This window comes from Leopardus geoffroyi, chromosome X, assembly GCF_018350155.1.
Source record: "Leopardus geoffroyi isolate Oge1 chromosome X, O.geoffroyi_Oge1_pat1.0, whole genome shotgun sequence".
NCBI lineage: Eukaryota > Metazoa > Chordata > Mammalia > Carnivora > Felidae > Leopardus > Leopardus geoffroyi.
The window spans coordinates 107,687,014-107,707,133 of NC_059343.1; the positions used below are offsets into that span (position 1 = coordinate 107,687,014).

At 35.4% G+C, this 20,120-nt stretch overlaps 1 protein-coding gene across 6 annotated transcripts in view; it reads right to left on the bottom strand.

The window, feature by feature from the left end:
* SMARCA1 (SWI/SNF related, matrix associated, actin dependent regulator of chromatin, subfamily a, member 1) overlaps window positions 1-20,120 on the bottom strand; it is a 71,627-nt gene that overhangs the window by 48,480 nt on the left and 3,027 nt on the right. For all 6 annotated transcript variants that reach the window (XM_045473256.1, XM_045473257.1, XM_045473261.1 and 3 more), the window contains exons 2-10: window positions 18,025-18,111; window positions 15,563-15,729; window positions 15,136-15,236; window positions 14,931-15,031; window positions 12,123-12,302; window positions 8,124-8,279; window positions 6,727-6,858; window positions 5,691-5,759; window positions 202-311 (exon numbers count right to left, since the gene is read on the bottom strand). In XM_045473256.1, coding sequence (XP_045329212.1) covers window positions 202-311; window positions 5,691-5,759; window positions 6,727-6,858; window positions 8,124-8,279; window positions 12,123-12,302; window positions 14,931-15,031; window positions 15,136-15,236; window positions 15,563-15,729; window positions 18,025-18,111 — 1,103 coding nt within the window. The remainder of the gene's footprint in view (window positions 1-201; window positions 312-5,690; window positions 5,760-6,726; window positions 6,859-8,123; window positions 8,280-12,122; window positions 12,303-14,930; window positions 15,032-15,135; window positions 15,237-15,562; window positions 15,730-18,024; window positions 18,112-20,120) is intronic.

Genomic DNA, 20,120 nt, shown 5'->3' on the forward strand with positions numbered 1-20,120 from the left:
TATAGACTCAAGGCCGACATGCTTTCCCAAAAGCTAAATAAAATATTCACTAATTTTCTATTAAAATATTTGAACTACTTAACTTGCCATTTAAACATAAAATGTAAGTTTTGATCTAAAGGCATAACTGAACCACTAAAAAGTTAAATTTTAATAAATCCTTATACATAAATAAATGCTAATGGAAACAAAATAGCTCACCATTCTCGCTGCATCTTACTCAGTCCCAAGTAAATCTTTATTTCCTTTTTAGGAGGTAGGCTCTTCTCTACATCAGTTTTTATACGACGTAACAAAAATGGTTTTAAAACCTAAAAAGTGACAGTTTTCATAAAAGTTTATAAAATATCTAATATTATAAACTACATCTTTCATTGACAACACCCTAGTGTGAAATTTACTTCCCAATGCATAATCTGAAAGAAATCTGGCATCCACCAATGCCAGATGCCAATATTCTCAGTAAAAAAGAATCAAGTAATGGCCCATTAGAAAATCAGAATGGCGGGGGGTCGCCTAGGTGGCTCAGTTGGTTGAGCGCCAGACTTCAGCTCAGGTCATGATCTCACAGTTCTTGGGTTCAAGCCCAGTGTTAGGTTCTGTGCTGACAGCTCAGAGCCTAGAGCCTGCTTCAGATTCTGTGTCTCCCTCTCTCTCTGCCCCTCCCCCTCTCCCTGCCCCTCCCCCCTCACAAAAATAAATAAACATTTAAAAAATTTAAAAAAAATAAAATTGGAATAGGGAACCTAAATTAGATATTCTTAATTTGATGGCACAAAATACATTAAAAAGACAACAAGATTACTGACTACTGAATAGTCATAAAAGAATCTCTTTTTAAAGTTTATTTATTTATTTTGAGAGAGACAGAAACTGTGAGTGTGGGGGAGGGGCAGAGAGAGAGAGAGAGAGAGAGAGAGAGAGAATCCCAAGCAGGATCTGTGCTGTTAGCGCAGAGCCTGACATGGGGCTCAGTCTCACATACCAAGAGATTATGACCTGAGCTGAGGTCCAGAGTCAGATGTTTAACTGGGGCGCCTGGGTGGCTCAGTCGATTAAGTGTCCAACTTTGGCTCAGGTCATGATCTTATGCTCCATCGGTTCAAGCCCTTCGTTGGGCTCTGCACTGACAGCTCAGAGCGTGGAGCCTGCTTCAGATTCTGTGTCTCCCTCTCTATCTGCCCCTCCCCTGCTCATACTCTGTCTCTCTCCATCTCTCAAAAGTGAATAAATTTTCTAAAAAAAACCTTTTAATTAAAAATAAGTCAGATGCTTAATTGACTAAGCCACTCAGGTGCCCCAAAAGAATCTTTTTTTTTTAAAGCTGTTGTCATACAAGATTTGTTTTTTCATTTGGTATAGGAATAATTTTGACGGTAAGGAATATACATTTTTCCAAAAAAGACATACAGATGGCTAACAGACACATGAAAGATGCTCAACATCACTAATCATCAGGGAAATGCAAACCAAAACTGCAATGAGATATCACTTTACACCTGTCAGAATGGCTCATATCAAAAATACAAGAAATATCAAGTGCTGGCAAGAATGTGGAGAAAAAGGAACTTCATACACTATTGGTGGGAATATAAATTGGTGTAGCCACTGTGGAAAACAGTATGGAGGTTCCTCAAAAAAATAAAAATAGAAATACCATATGATCCAATAATTCCACTACTGGGTATTTACCCACAGAAAATGAAAACACTAATTTTAAAATATATATGCACTCCTATAGTTATTGCAACATTATTTACAACAACCAAGATACAGAAGCAACACCCAGATGTCCACCGATAGATGAACAGATAAAGATATATGTATATATGTGCATATATGTGTGTGTACATACACACATGATGGAATGTTACTCAGCCGTAAAAAAAAGGATGAAATCTTGACATTTGTGACAACATGAATGGACCTAGAAGGTATTATGCTAACTGAAACAGCAAGATTTTTAAATCTTAGAGGAAATCTGAAGTCAGAGTATGGATCAGAGTGTCACTAAAAGTAAGATAAAGATGTAGGCCTCTTCAAAATAGTTAAATATATACATGAAGAGAAAATGGTTCAATGTTAAGATACAGATAAATAGAGAAAAAAGGTGAAATAATCAGTGTACACCTGCAAGACAGATTCTATCACAAGAACATAATAGCACTACCGTCTATAGAGTACCTGCAATGTGCCAGAAACTGCACCATAAACTTTACAAGACTGAGTAATAAATCCTTGCAATACATCCTTAATGGGAATGTGATTATTTCAATTTTTATTAACTTAACCAAAGTCATTTTGCCAGTAAGTGGTAGAAGCCGAATTCAAACCGACATCAAGCTGATTCTACCATCAGCTCAGTCCCTGATTAGCTGTTGTGAGCCTAGACAAGTTCCTTAACTTTTCTGAGACTATTTATTCATCCATTCATCAAAAAATTATGATATATGTATATGACAAGCATTTTAAAATTAGGATAATGATACCTATTTCCAAAGCTGCTGAGAAAATTTGTGGTAGTACTTGTGTAGACCTTAATAACTGTAGATGTTAGTAAACAGCAGATATTATTATTAGAGATCTATGGGAGGTAAAGAAAAGGAGAGTAAAAGACAACTTCTGGTTACTGGTTTGGGCCACTTACATTTTTCTAAGAGAGGTTCTTAAGAGTTTAAACTGTCTGTGAGACATTTAGTCAGAAAGACTCAGAAGGCAGTGGGATATGTAGGAACTCAGCAAGAAATATGGAAAGAGAAACTTGGTAGTTATAAATAGATAGGTAGTTACTAAAACCATAGGAGTGGATGCCCAGAGAGAGCACATATGAAAAAGAAAGTCAAAGACAAAGCCCTACAAAACATGAAACTTTCAGGGACAGACTGAGAAAGAAAAGCCCATAAAGGAGCCTGATAGGAATGGCCAAAAAGGTAAGAGAAAATCCACTCTGTATCCCAGAAACCAAGTAGGAAATGGTTTCATGCAGGAGTGGTTAGCAGTGCTAAGCAGTACAGAAAAGACAAAATACTGAGCAAAAGGTATACCCTGAATTCAGCAACTGGAAATTGACTGAAGACCTTGCAAGGTAAGTTTCAGTTGTGTGGAATGGATAGAAGCCAGTGGTCAGCGGTTTCAAGAGTAAACAGGAGATCAGGTAGTAGACACGGAGAATATAAACTAATTTTTCAAGAAGCTGAGATATCAAGGGAAGAAACCAGAATCTCAGCTAGAGACACACAATGTTGAGAGTACTATTTTGTATATTTGTGAGGGTGGGTGGGTATGGGTATGAGTTTGGATTTTAAAATACTTCAGCATGTTTACATGTTAGAAAAAAGAGCCAATATAAAGTGAGAGCCAGAAAATTCAGTCAATAAGAATGATAAATAATGGGGAAAGGTCCATAAGGAAACAGGAAGAGATGAATGAGATCCAAGGTTCATGCTGAAAGACTTAGCCACTGACCAGAGAAAACACCTCTTCCACTCAGAAAGAAGGTAAACACAGAGGCAGATATCCTTGGAAGATGGATATCCTTGAAGGAGTTCCTACCTAATAACTTCTATTTTCTCTGCTGAGAAAGGAGAAGGGCAGGGAGTATCCATGATAGAAGTCTTGGAGAGATTGGGGAAGGTCTGAAATAGTTGTTATAGGAAATTGGAAAGAATGTTATAGGCAGCCATGTTGAAGGATTGCTGACATCATCAAATCCCAGCTTATGTTACAGAACATGAAATCTGGAGTTGTTCCAACGTATACAGTTGTATAACCTTCTTTATCAGTGTTGAGAAGCCCCCAGTATAGAGCAAGTCACTCTTCTAGTAAATGGTAGAAGCAGAATTCAAACCCAGAAGACACAGACAGTTATAGTATTCTAGTTTAGGGTTTCCAGGGCAGAAATGACAGATGGACAAGAGAGAAAAAGAGTTTGGGAGTATTGGCAAAAGGGTGATTCAAGAGATTGAAAATGGGCTCAGTTCACTGATACAGAAAAAAGTAACCATAGGGGCGCCTGGTTGGCTCAGTCAGTGGAGCATGCAACTCTTGATCTTGAGGTTGTGAGTTTGAGCCCCATGCTGGGTACAGATATTACTTAAAAATAAAATCTTTTTAAAAAATTTTTTTATTTTTTTAATTAATTTACTTACTTTTGAGAGACAGACAGCACAAGCAGGGGAGGGTCAGAGAGTAGGAGACACAGAATCTCAAGCAGACACCACACCATCAGCACAGAGCCCGATGCAGAGCTCGAATCCACGAACCGCGAGATCATGACCTAAACCGAAGTCGAACACTTAACTGAGCCACCCAGGTGCCTCACTTTTTCCTTTTTTTAAATAAAGGTTTTGGGGTGCCTGGGTGGTTCAGTCGGTTAAGCATCTGACTTTGGCTCAGGTCATGATCTCGCAGTTCGTGGGTTCGGGCCCCACACTGGGCTCTTTGCTGTCAGCTCAGAGACCATTTCAGATCCTCTGTCCCCCTCTCTCTGCACCTCCCCTCACTTCAAAATAAACATTTTAAAAAACTTTTAAGAAAAAAGTAACAACAGAAAAGAGGTAATGGATGGGGAGAAAAACAGGGGTCCAAGGACTAGAGGTCTCTGTATGGTAACAAAGTACAGGAGTAACAGGAATGAAGGAGTTAAAAGGACATAAGAAGTTGTTATCAAAGAATGGAAAATTGTTGTCTTTTCTTAAGTTTATTTATTTTAGAGAGACAATGAGAGCGAGCAAAGGAGGGGCAGAGAGAGAGGGAGAGAGCTCTGCCAGTGCAGAGCCTGATGAGGGCTCAAACGCACGAATCGTGAGATCATGACCTGAGCTGAAATCAAGACTCAGACGCTTAACCGACTGAGCTACCCAGGTGCCCCAGAAAACTGGTTTTTAACAAATGTGAGGGAGTCACCTGGATGAATAGATGACAGAGAAGAGAATGGGTAGAGGTTGGACCTGCAACATAACTTAAGCTTTAAAGGAAGAGTTCTATACATGATGGTGGAAAAGCAGTGGCTTAAAAGTGGCATGGGTGGGGGGGCATCTGGGTGGCTCAGTCTGTTAGGCATCTCACTTTAGCTTAGGTCATGATCTCACAGCTTGTGAGTTTGAGCCCCGTGCTGGTCTCTGTGCTGACAGCTCAGAGCCTGGAGCCTGCTTTGGATTCTTTATTTCCCTCACTCTCTGCCCCTCCCCCACTTGTGCTCTGTGTCTCTCTCAAAAAATGAACAAACATTAAAAATTTTTTTAATTAAAAAAAAAGCAGGGGGCGCCTGAGTGGCTCAGTCAGTTAAGCATCCAACTTCGGCTCAGGTCATGATCTCACAGTCTGTGAGTTCGAGCCCCGCATCAGGCTCTGTGCTGACAGCCCAGAGCCTGGAACCTGCTTCGAATTCTCTCTCCCTCTCTCTCTGCCCCTCCCACACTCATGCTCTTTCAAAAATGAATAAATGTTAAATTTTTTTTTTAATTTTAACAAGAAGTGGCATTGGGGAACTAGAAAAATACTGATGCCATCTTGAGACAGGCTGAGAATATAATGGAGTTCATTTCCCAAAGAGGCTGTCAGAAAGGTTGGGAGAAGCAGTGAGACTGAGCCAAGAGGTAAACCCAAAAGTTCAAACAGATTCTACGGCCGTTTGTTTTCTAGCTGGGTTATATACATTTAATTACTAAATTTTCTTGTCTATTACTTACTGCGTGAAGTCTTTCCACAAGCTTTTGATCACCAAGACAGTTTTTAGTGTCAAACCAAGAATCAAAGTCCTGTGGAGGGGTGGAAATTCTGCAGTAAGCACACAGGTGTTTGTTTGTTTGTTTTAATAAACTCAATATTCTATAAATTCTTATACAGTGATACAGCAGTAATTCATTTTAAAAGCACTTTCAAAAATATATTAACCATGATGGTCAATATTATTTACTTATGAAAATAGCTAAAATACTGGATGAGTTAAGAAAATTTGAATTCCATGATACAGGAACTCCGCCAGCAGGGTTTCCTTATAAGACTTTTATGAGGCTTCCCCACACCATAGTAGTATTATATCCAGTTAAAGAGTTAGAGTAGGAGTGAGAATATAAAATTGAAGGCACATAATAATAATGAAACTTTTACACAAACAATAAAAATGAACAAAAGCAATATAAGGTATACAAACCAATGGATAGCTGAACTTGGTACTTTTTATTATCAATTAATAGCACTAATGAGGAAAGCTCCAAAAGTCCTTAAATCGTTCAATTCGGTTTGCTGCACTAGCATAACCTTGTGTTAATGATAAAAACAATGTAAATCATACATTTACAAAATATGTTGTTTTTCGAATCACACATTATGAGCTCTTCAGTACTCACAAATATTAATGACTACAATAATCAAAGATCATTTTAAAGACTCCACCTGCCAACCTAGTATGTAGAAAGCCCTTTCAAAGAAAATTTTGAGCTTGCTGTTATGAACTCAGCCTATCTCATATCTTAAGTTGTGGTAACAAGGAGATATAGGCAAAGTTTAAAAGGCAGAATAATCTCAAAGAAAAGAAAATCATTTCTCTAAATATCCCCATTTGAAAAATTTGTGCTTAAGAGCTTTTTTTCTGAGAACACCAAAACACACAGATAAACAGTTACAAATGAAAAAAGAACTATAAATTTTATCTATATTCTATGATTGGAAAAGAGATCTGTGAACATAAGAAGACTGTACTTAAAACATAGGACTTAAACTTACATCTGCAGAATTAAAGACATCAGGCAATAAAAAGTTGAGTAATGCCCAGAGTTCATGCAGGTTATTCTGCAAAGGTGTTCCAGTTAGGAGCAAGCGGTTAGTTGACTTGAACTCACGAACAATCTCTGAAAGCTAGAAAAAAATAATAGTTCTGTTAACATTATTTCATTTGTAAGAATGCTCAACATCCGGAGTTCTTTATCCAACCAATGCATTTTTTTAATAAATCTTGAAAATTATCTTTCTATAGAAAAATATCCTAGTTCAGGTGACACTGCCACAGTGAGTCACAACTGAACAAAATATTCTAGGCATTTCTACACTTATAAGAACGCAAATCATAGTCCTACCTGACACCCCTCCCTCACTTTAAAAAACTTATTTGGTCTATTTTGGGTCCACAGAAACAGTCAGAACTCCATGGAATCCAGGCTAGTCACTTAACACAATAACATCTTTCTCCCTGCCAATCATGTTCATCCACATACCTAGCCAAGTTCTAACTTGGCCTGGTAACAATTTTTTTTAAAGTAGGCTTCGCACCCAGTGCAGAACCCAATGCAGGGCTTGAACTCACAACCCTGAGATCAAGATCTGAGCTGAGATCAAGAGTCAGATGCTCAACCAACTGAGCCACCCAGGTGCCTCAAAGGCTGGTGACAATTTCTAAGCACCAGAGTTGAGCCCATTTTCCCTGATATCTTAACTTTCTAAATATAAGACTATAAAAATTAAAGCACAAAGCATAAAAGAACAGTAATCTTATCAATACAAATGCATATTTTTATAATGCTCTTAAACAATTATTCTCTAACATGCATCCTTTTATAAGGTATTAGTCTCAATTTGAAGTTAGTATGATCTGCCTGGTGGTTTTGCTCCAGTTCTGTCCCTGTTTCTCCCAAAGTAGCCCAGTAATCATAATAATCGATGCTTTTCCTATTGTTGATGGAGTTGAATAGCAAGAAATAGTGGTATTTTTCAAAATTTACACCATGCTCTAACTCACACAAATCAGGTAATTCCAGGAAATTATTGTTTCTAATCCTTATGAATACACATAAGGTAGAAGGCTCCTCAATAAAAATCAATGCAAATGCCTCTGGTACACAAATATTACCAAAATATTAAAATACTGTAGCTTAACAGAGTTAGACTGCAACAGGTATAGAAAATGAACACCTTATTTTCTTTACATTAAAAACTGTGTTCAATTTTCATTTGTCTCATATTCAATAATTTAAACTTCAAATCATTTTTAAAATGGATTTTCATTCATATTCTGTGAATAAAATCACAATCTTCCATCACATTTTTTCTTTTGAATACACAGAAGTAATAAACGGACATGGTTAGTTAAAAGAAAAGTTTAACAATGATATTGAAAACTGGCTTACCTTAGATTTTTCATTCTTTATTCTGTGAGCCTCATCAATGACTAGGTATCGCCAATGAAACTTTTTAAATACAGATTTTTCTTTAATTACCATCTCATAAGAAGTAACACAAACATCCCATTCTCCTGGCATCATTTCATCACGAATAAAAGCAGCCTAATGCAAAATAAAGTTCTTTATATTAGAATACACTGACATGATGATCACAGAATTAAAGCATCAAGAAAATACTAATAATTCTAAGAGCCCTCAGAATCATTTGGTCTCATCCATCTTAAAGATAGGAAAACCATTTGGTGTCATCCATTTTAAAGACAGGAAAACCAAATCCCAAAGACACATTATCTGGGTGGCATACTAATATCAACAAAAGAGAAGCAAAGGCTTCCCTTAACCGAGTACAACATATTCAATGAACTGGAAAAGTTCGTATCACCAGATGACAGATATTAAGCTCTCTTCATACAACAAATGGTCCAAAAAGACAGGAGCAAAGTAAACTGCTTTCTGAAAAGCATGTTCTTACTAAGGTCAAAGCACTACCAACTATTACCAACACAGTTTCAACAAATGAAAAGAACTCAATATACATGAATGATTTCCACCTTTTGATCTCTTTTATGTTCCTTCCATTTCTAACAGGAATGAGTCATATATTTTGTTAAGGGGTCATGAAAGCCCATTAATGCTTTTGTGAATTCCCTGATATTGTTGTAAGACTACAAATATGATCTTATAAAGAGGACTTGCTCTATCTAGTACAGAGGGCTATTTAAGACAGTGAGACTATTTAAAACTATTTTTAAATCTTCTAAATCTTCATAGGCAGTGGCCAACATAGTAGCCAAGTTGACTGAGAGCATTTTTAACTTGTATGAACTGAATTTCAGATGTTATGTATGGGTCAAAATAAAACCATAGAAGTTAACAGGGAGCAGCCAAATCTATATTGAGAAGGTTCTGATTAGTACTGTAAATATGAAATTACAGTGCATAAACAAAATTAACTGTTCACTGCAAACTCATTATTTCATAAACTCACAGTTATGCACCAAACACACTGTGGACTCATTCAACAAATATTTACCGAGTGCCCTGATATCTAAAAGGATTGTCTGGACTGAAGTAGAGGACAGAAAAAAGGCCTTTGTAGAGATCCCAGTTGCACTCTGGGAAGTGGTCATATTTAAAAAGTTAATTAAGACATTACAGAATTGGAGGCAAAATAAAGAGAACCAGGATGCCAGACTCCATTTGGTCTTGCAAACACCTTATCTTTGTTTGATTTTTTTGAAACACTCAGTTTTGAAACTCCTACAGTTTCACGGAACACACATATATTTTTAATTTATATTAGCTCTGCCTTGAAATTTGTGTAACAAAACACTGAACATCACATAATCCAAAAGCTCTTTTATAGGTGACAAAATGAAGGCCCTTCAATTGTCACTCAATGTCACACACGGTCAATAGCAAAGCCAGAACTAAAACCAGATCTTCCGTTTCCAGGTCCAAGATCTTTGATGTCTCTGAAGTGGAAAAGGAAGGAAAAACCATGTTTGGTGGGCGCCTGGCTGGCTCTGTTGGTAGAATATGCAACTCTTGATCTCAGGCTCATGAGTTCAAGCCCCACATTGGGCGTGAAGCCTACTTAAAAAATAGAAAACAACTAAAAAACCATTTTTGGGATTCACACCTCTATATACTGCAGGACTACATTAGTGTCAAACTGGGTCAGAAGTATTACTAAGAATTTCCCAACTCAATCAAATACCTGTGGTAACTTACATCAAATTTTTTATTAGTAAAACACTGACCTCATAAAATATTTACAGAAAGCCAGGAAATTATAAAAACACATTGTATCTATCCCATGTGGTATCAAGATTCAAATTTGTCTATAAATAATTATCTGGGTGGTGCCTAGGTGGCTCAGTCAGTTGAGCATCTGACTTCGACTCAGGTCATGATCTCACGGTTCGTGGGTTCGAGCCCTGCATCAGGCTCTGTGCTGACAGCTCAGAGCCTGGAGCCTGCTCCGGATTCTGTGTCTTCCTCTCTCTCTGCCCTTCCCCAACTTGTGCTCTGTCTCTCTCTGACTCAAAAATAGATGTTAAAAAAAATTTTTTAATAATTATCTGGATTTTCTCTATACATTCTAACACCAATCTGTAAGTGCTGAATATAGTACATTATTTATGTAATTAATAATTACCATTCCACAAACTCTTTGCCCATGGCCCACAATAAAATAATATTTTAGGTTGCAATCCTTTTTTAAAAATGTTTTTAAGTTTATTTATTTATTTTGAGAGAGAGAGCAAGTGGGGTAGGGATACAGAGGGGGGAGAGAGAGAATCCCAAGTAGGCCCCTCGGCGTCAGTGCAGAGCCTGATGCAGGGCTCGAACTCACAAACTGGGAGATCATGACCTGAGCCAAAATCAAGAATCAGATGAGTAACCGAGTGAGCTACCCAGGCACCCAGGTTGCAATACTTAAAAAATGAGCAATACATATCCCTACCATGTGCGAAACACTCTATTTTCTATTCTATTCTCATTTTTTTTTTATTGTTGTCCACACCAACACAAATTTGCAATATTAATGACTGGCAATATGAAAAGCACTGACTTTGAAGACTGGTTTTCAAGATTAAAAAATTTTTGAAGCCACTAGTAAAATCTCAGCCACTCATGGGGTAGAGATAGGGCAGTCACAAATTAAATACAAGCATTCTTCCTTTAAAACTCCCAGAGAGAGAAAAAAAAAAAAACTCCCTGAAATATTTCATGAAATCCTTGGATTCCGTATAATATAGGGGAAAACGACTGACACAGTTTTATTGAGACATATGAAAACACAAGTGCACATATTTCTTTTTCTTTATGATCTTAGAGAAATACTTTCAAACAAAAATCAATACTTCAGAAATACAAAGTTTTTTAAGGAATGATATTACATTAAGTAACAGCAGTGATCAGAAAAGGGTTCTAAGTGACTAATTTGCCACTGGGAAATATTAAGCATAAGGAAGAATCAAGCCTGTAATTCTAAATTTATGAGCTCAGTATTTCAATACTTAAATTATTTATAAGCTGAATTTAAATAAATTTAAGTAATTTTTCTGCAAGCAAAATGTTAAGAATAAAATTACATAATTCATTATGCTACCATTCTTTTGAGGATATCTTTTGATAACCTATCTAAATACGAAAAATAGAATAAATCTTTTCTCTAAACTATGTCCTCTGGAGGCGAAATAAAGGCAAAGTTTAATAATATGCTTTCTAAGCTGATTATTCATTTTTATATTTTTGCATAATTTATTTCTTTTAGATTAATTCTACAGTCCTAAAATCATTGTAGCCTACTAAATTGACAAATGGCTAATTTAAGCAAGAGCCCAGCATTTCCAATACCTAAGAACGTATGCAGGTATGTATTTTTCTATTCAAAGAGCAAAACTGAAAGCTGTGCCTTTGCAGAAATACAAAACACAGGCTCTCTGTATGAATAGAAAAGGCCCCATTCATGTGTGCATCTATGCACAAGTGTGTGCATGTATACCAAATCAAAGTTAAAAAATTAAAAATTTAAACATAAAAATTAAGTCATATAAAGGTATATATTTTTGGTGTCAAAATAATACAACTGATGAGTCACTGATAAGATATACTGTCAATGATGATTTCTTTTAATAAAAAGTGATTTAAAATGCAACTCAAAAAAGCTGATGTTAATGTGCCAGTTAAAAGTAAATGCAGATAAGCATAATAAAAGTGATTGCGTGTTATTAATAGGTAACACATCTACTTCACAGGAGTGTTGGATTAATTAATATATTAAAGGCATTTACAACAGAGCCTAACATAGAGTAAGCACAATGTGTTATTTACTAGTAGCAGTCAACTTAAATGTCTTTTATGGTATTTGTATAAAACTTAACCCCAGAAATGATGTTATTCTTGATTGCCTCTTTAAATCAGTTTCTCACTTACTCTTGCATCTTTGTCTCCGACGAAACAAATAACACGGAGAGATGGGACCCATCGTTTAAATTCATTCATCCAGTTGTATAGAGTAGACTTTGGAACTAAAACCATGTGAGGTCCTGGAATGTTTCGGTAATGTTTCAGGTAACCAAGCAAAGCAATCGTTTGTAAAGTCTTACCAAGACCCTGCATTATCGTTACAAAGAAAAAAATCCATAAATGTTTATTTAATGAAACATTTTGTTAGTAATAACAAAGACATTTGCCAACTAGCTCACATGGGGAAAAATTTTAAAGACCTTTGTTTTTTTTAAGTGAATAACCATACCAATTCGTACTTACTGTGTGCACAAAAAGAAACCAGGAACTTGCAGGCAGAAAGTTGCTTTGTTGCTCCTCTTAAAGGAGCAAGTAGCATACTTCATAATTTTTTCTAGTGGCAAAATTAGGGAATTTTGTGTGTATGTGTTTCACACTCAAATACCAGCCTGCTTCAATACCAGTCTTTCTTTCCCATTGTCCCCAACATTATTACAGCCCAGGCATGAAATATTCAGACTATGCATCTCAAGGGGCTTGTAGCTCTGTACTTGCATCTCACACCTTTGAAGACCTATGGAACCATAAAAGAACAAAACATGAAAGAACTCTGCAGCCAGAAAAGGCCTTAGAGATCACCTAGTCCAGTAGACTTTTTAAAAAACAACATACTGAACAGGGGAGACTGGGTGGTTCAGTTAGCTGAGCATCCAGCTCTTGATATCAGCTTAGGTAGTGATCTCATGATAAGGGGATCAAGACCGGCATCCAGCTCTGTGCAGAGCATGGAGCCTGCTTAGGATTCTCTCTCTCCCTTTCTCTCTCTGCCTCTCCCATGTGTATGCACTCTCTCTCGCTCTCTCAAAATAAATAAATAAGTAAACATTTAAAAATAAATAAGTAAAAATAAAAAACATACTGAACACCATGAACCCACCACCTAACCCATGAGGAAGGGAATGATGTCCTATGCTGTGTGGCCTTTTAAAACAGTTTCTGGCTTTATCTCTATGCAAGGTATATATTTTCTTTTATAAACCTAGGCTCAAAACTATTTTTATAGGGTTTATCCTAATATTTCACTTAATAAGATGCATCAAAACCTTAAAATACTTAAAATTCTTTAATCAAGCAATTCCATTTTTAGGAATCCTATGGAAATAATTTGAAAGGTACAGAAAAAGTAAATTACAAGGGTTCTCACAACAGCATTATTATGTACCATATACACGTGTATCAACCAATATATACTATATACATCAGTCCAAATGACCAGCAATAAGGGAGGATATTAACAGAATTATGGTAACTCTCCAGGATTATTATACAGTAATTAACAATTATTTTTACAAATATTTGAATTATGCAGAAAATATGTATGAATGTGAAGAAATCAGAATACCAAATTATATGTACAATATGATCTCAACTATATAAAATAAATACATCCAGAATTAAAATGCTAAAATAAAAGATGCCAAAATGTCAACTGTGGTTATTTCTGGGTAGCATAATTATAATTTACTTTCAATTTTTGTCTTGTTTTTTTTCCAAATTTTCTATACTCCTTAAAGTATCTTTCCCTTTTTTAATAAAAAGTACCTGGTGTCAGCATAAATTCAATATGAAGGATCTTCAGATCCTTCATGTTTAAAGGCTGCAGTCAAGAAGAGCTTGGGGCAAATAATCCTGGTCTTTCTGCTATCCAATTAACCAAGCTCCTCCCCTCCTGAGCTAATTGTAGTCTCCAACCCAGAATACTAAATATAAGGAGCTACAGACCCTTGATTTTAAAGGACCTCCTGCCACACACCTAACAGTTGCTTAGCATCTATGGGATCATTACTACACTACATGTTATAGAGCATAAACAGTCATGTGGCTCTTCTGGAGAAGAGTGATTGCAATAATGGCTCCAGAGTTTCATAAATAGGAATATCACTGGGTCATATAGATCTAGAACTCCCCCCAGTCCTCTCTTAAATCACATTTAACTTATTTTGTCTTAAAATACCAATCTAAGTCTTCATATACTCCCCCAATCTGCTGAATTAGCATCTTCAATGGACTTACTTTTTCTCTTTGGTCATTTTATTTATATGTCCATCACTCCTTAGCTTACTTCCCAGGCCCTACCTGGTATTCTGCTAGGTCAGAACTCAACATTGCTCTTTACTTTTTTTTTCCATCTATTCACTTTCTCACTGCTCACACATTGAGGCATTTACATTTATTCATTCATGCTTTCATCATTTATTGTCTGGTCTATTCATTCACTCATTTAGTGTTTGGTTTATATACCCCACCTCATTACCAAAAGGATTTCAGGTAGCCTACAAAGAAAACATGTTTCAGGTGGCCTACAGTGAAAACATGGAATGTAAATTAATGGTAAAATAGATATAAAGAAGGGCCAGGGAAAGATTAGAAGGTATTGAATAGGAAAAGACACAAAAGACACAATGGGCCAACCATTACATTACACAGGTGCTCCATTTTGGCATTCATTTTGGCTCTGAGCTTCCTGGAAGCCAAAGTATAAATAAAAACAAAAGTACAAGGAGGTTTTTTAAAACCATTTGAGGAAATCACACTAAGAATTATGTAGCCTGTGAAAGTGTAAACAATCCTAGACTCTACAAATGCCTTTTACATTATAACTAAATAAAGCAATTAGCCTCCAGACCTCAGGGGTGCAATATAGCTCAGGCACTTCAAATTTACAAAAAAAAAAATTGATAACTGAGATCCTGTTTTTAGCTATCATCTCCTTACCATTTCATCTGCCAAGATACCATTGACTCCATTTTCATACAAAGAGATCAACCAGTTCAGCCCTCGAATCTGATAATCCCTCAATGGTCCTCCTTTCACATCTAAAAAAGAAATCAAGATGCCTCATACTTTTATTAATATAATCAAGTAAATTTTTTCTAAAATCAAATTGGGAAAAAAAACGCAAACATGATGAGGTACTTACATGAAGGTGACACCTCAAATCTAACACACACATTAGATGTTTTCCGACTCTCTGAGAGTAGCTCTTCATCTTCTTCTTGTTCCGTACGCCTGTGGCGGTAGCTGAAATGAAAAGAAATACCTTTATGTTCAACACAAATGTTAAGGTGTCAATGAAGTCAGTATACATCGCTAGTATCTTCATGAAAAGAAAATGAGTTACTTAAGGTCTTGCTTAGAAGGTGGTAGAACCGGCCTACATTTTTACTGATTTCTAGTGAGAAAAACATGTTGCCTCCAAAACTTATTTACACTGACAATAACCTTATTTTTTGAACATAGAATTATACTGAATAAGTGAAGAGGAAATGAGAGTATAAGGAGGGAGAAGGGGGGACAGGAGGAAGAGAGGGAAAGAGGGAAGAAAATAGAGAGAGATGCCAACATACTCTCCAGCAGAAATTAAGCTCTGCTTGTCATCTTTCTTTATTCGAGGACGTCCCAATTTCATGTTCAGAGGAGATGTTGGAGATTTCTGTGCTGACGGTTGAATGAAATGTGCAAAAAGTTCTGTTTGCTTTAATAAAAATTCAAATCTCTTTGCTCGGTCTGCTTTCTAATGCACAAAAGAAAAAGTAATGATTTTCTTTTTTATTTGCTCGAAGTTATTTAACAAACACTTACATTGTCCTTACTTTGTACTATGTTCTAAGCACTTTAAACATGCTAACTCATTTAATTCTCTTAATAAACCTATGAGGTAGACACTAATATTATGTCCATTTTACAGGTGATAAAACTAAAGTACCGAGAGGGTAACTAACTTGCTCAAGTTCCCACAGCTAATAAGCACCTAAATTTGAAAAATGGCATTTTCAGATACTCTGAATAGAAACCAAGTGATCTAACAGAAGTAAATGCCCCAATAAGAAGTATCCTGCTGGGGCACCTGAGTGGATCGGTCTGTTAAGTTGTTGTGCATCCAACTTCTCAGGTCATGATCTCATGGCTCTGTGAGTTCAAGCCCCGCATTGGGCTCTGTGCTGATAGCTCAGAGCCTGGAGCCTGCTTCGGATTCTGTGTCTCTGTCTCTCTCTGCCCCTCCCCAACGCACAAGCGTGCACACACATGCTGTCTCTCTCTCTCAAAAGTAAGCAAACATTAAAAAAAAAGAAGTACCCTGCTTAAAGAGTCAGGGTCAGAAAGCAAATCCTCTTTCCAAACCATAATAATTTTCTTTTCCTAGTTAACAAAATAAAGCATCATAATATGTAATATATCCTAAATGCAGAAATATAAATTATTGGCTTTGATATACATATACCATAAACTGATCTCTTAAGAATTTATAAGATTTGGGGGAAAAATACACATACACATATAAGTAAAATAGTTAACATATATTAACTATTAAAAATTTATATGTGGGGCACCTGGGTGGCTTAGTTGGTTAAGTGTCCGACTTCGGCTCAGGTCATGATCTCCCTGTCTGTGAGTTTGAGCCCCGCATCGGGCTCTGTGCTGAAAGCTCAGAGCCTGGAGCCTGCTTCGGATTCTGGGTCTCCCTCTCTCTCTGCCCCTCCCTGCTCACACTCTGTGTGTGTGTGTATGTGTGTGTGTGTGTGTGTGTGTGTGTGTGTGTGTGTGAGTCTCAAAAATAAACATTAAAAAAATTTAATTGATATGTGCTATAATTTCTCAATAAATTGTAAAAGGTCATGTAACTTGTACCATATTAATGAAATAAAACTTCACTAAAAAATCTTAGAAGATCAAAAAATGTACATATTATTCTAGATGAAAAAAAAATGAAAATGATTTTTTATTTCCCAGTCACTTTCTGACCACAGGGTAGGGAATATTTGATTGCTAATGAAGGATGCATAATTAATAATACCAGAAACTTACAAGAGTTCATTAACATAAACACAAGAATTAGACAAACATTCAGACCAGAAGCTGGAAGGAGGCCAAAACTTTTCCATTTTATGTTATCCTCACTGGAATGTTGTTTTTAGAGTTGTTAAAACATTAACTGTCTATGTTAGATGTGACCTTAAACATTAAGGCATGGAGTATGGCAAAATCACTATGAACAACCAAAAAAATACTTCATTTCTACTTATTTTTATAATATTACTGCAAAAGCAACCCCTCAACAAAAAAATTCAGTTCCAACTACTTGTTAAATTTCTCTTTTGAATTAACCAAGTTCACTGGTTTTGAAAGATCCCAGGGCATAAAAGGTTAGTTAAAATGAAAGTTAAGATATGGATTTTAGTAAATAAAAACTAAATAATTTGAAATACACAGCAAAGCAGTAGGTGGCATAATTAAGATTATACTATTTAAATACGTAACAGTTTCATGTACTGGGAAAATGTCCTCTCCTCCAGAGAAAGTGTTACTGTATTACATGTCTCATAATATGTAACATTCATTCAAATATCCAAAGCAAGAACAGAGGGAGAAAAAAAATATCAGTCCAGCTCTGTGACCTGATTTCTTTCAGCCATACTGATATTCCCACTGATATTTTCACTTAGTGGATACAATATTTCTAGCATAAAGCATCTTATTATGAGATAAAGAGTGCTGAACAACAGTGAAGAGATGTGGTTTCTGTTCCCAACTATTTCATATAGTTTTTCTGCTCCTTATTTTCTCATCTGAAAACGAGATTCATTTATTCAACAAAATCTATTATGATGGATTTATTATTAAATTACTTTCCAATTCTAAAATCTATGATCCTGTATTCATTATATATGAACATGTGTCATTTTAATCTTTCACATCTCCTCAATAAAAATCAAGTACAGTGAAACTAATGTTAATATTGGGTGCCAACTACAGTTCAATGACAAAAAATCAACTACATTATTCATGATCAACCCAGGAATATATTTACCATTTTCTCTTCATATTCTGGGTCCATTTCCTTTTCAGATTTAGAAGCTTTAGCAGCAAGTTTGAGTTGAAATGAAGAAACATTTTTCTAGAATTTCAAAAAAAAATAAGCCATCAAATTGCAAAGCAAGATCTTAAAAATGGTCGACACTGTCATTTGAAGAAAGTAAAAAGTAATTAAATACTAAATAAATAAATCAACATGGGCCACACATAGACCAATGATGAGAGCATGTCATGAAGCAGGGCTTATGATTAATCCAGTTCTGTGCACCTGGGGTCCAATAAAAAATCTGTATTATAAAAGCTAGAGAAAGAACATTAATTAAAATAAACACCAAAAGGTGAAACATTGAGCCATTTCATCTATTTTTTAATTTCAAGCATAAGAAAGTACAGAACCACTGAATAGATTTAAAATCTAGAATATGGTAATATTATCATCCACAAACCAAGGAATTCAAGGAAAGTAAATATTAATTCTCAGAAACACATCTTTATGTAATAGAAACGAGCCAAAATTTCAGAAGGAGACTATGGTTTCTGTTCCTGAAAAGACACTTTTTCATTGTTTTCATATTCTAATAAGAACATTTAAACTTTTTAATGTAATACATGTTAATTTCTATTTAAATAATAACACAATACAGTTTTAAACTTTTGATTTATGTTAATTTTTCCCAACTGGAAAGAAAACTATTTTAAACCCTGTTACATAAATATTTTGTAGCAGTTTCTCAAGGCTATCAACTATTAGCATTTGATATTTAAAAAGTTGTGATTTAGTGAAAACTAACATAAATCAGCTTCTTCAAAATATTGAAATTATCTGGGGGTTATTTCATGCACACTATCCTTTGTAAAGATAAGCTTGTGCTTGCAAATATAATTAGGTATATAGAATATACCTCCTTCCCTATAATAAATAGAGAAATAATAAAAACACAAATCTACCGTTTACTATCAGAGCTGAGAGTATTTCAGTTTTAACACAGATTTTGCCCAAGTCACAAATCAGTTTGTGAAAACTACAGAAATTACGTCCATTTTATCATGGCTTTTGTCAATCAGTTCCTGAAAACTTAGATCATAAATCAAAAACAGAATGTGATGTTAAACATAAAAAAAAACATAGCTCCAATAGTTAATGAATATGCCTTCTAACATTTACTGAAATTCCTAGTTTAAGACAATTCAAACTAGGATTATGGAATTTGACCCTGGTCAGTGTTCTACTTTGAAGCACTGATCAGATATTGTTCAGTTATTCTTAACCCAAATAATAGCCATCTTGATTTAAGCATCGCATACATATATATCGTCCATGTGAGATGTTTTGAATGTAATCCTGGATGGACAAGAATAGAAAACTGCTAAAATCCCCTCAATCCCACTCTTTCAAACTGTCCCATGTACTATAAATCTGATTTTATTTTCAAAGCAACAAGTAATGGAATACTGGGTAACAAAATTCACACCTTTATCATTCCTTGAAAAGCTATATGAAGTCTAGTTTTCAAGTTTCAAAACAGTGAAAATTACTTCACATCATATACACAAGTATATATCTAATAGTGTGGGACAAAGACTTCGCTTATAGAAAAATTAAGGCTTTAATTAGAAAAAAAAAACTTTACTCAATACTCTTGCCTACCTTGTGGTAGAATACCATAAAATTTAATTATATGCTAATTAAAATTCCTAATCTTAAGCAGTGCTATTAAAAGCTGTGGGTAATTACTTAATTGGCACTATCTTCCACAACAAATTTTAAAATACCTACCTTCTAAACCTTCTCCTTTGCATATGTTTTCAAAAATACACTTCTTTTACAAGAAAACATAAAAGGATATTTTAATGAATTTCCTATGGATTTCATCATCTGGTAGTTTAGATGCCATGAGAATGTGGACAAGGTCATCAAGATGCCCTTAGAGACCATGACCTTTTTCTTGATGTTTTCATTACCAAAAATACCAACTCCAACTTCCAGTGTTAGGTTATCCACTGTCACTTAAACCAAGTTAAGCTCAAGAACCAGAACGTAAACAAAAATACGTTTCTGTAGCTAAATGTCACAAGTCAATCAACCAAATC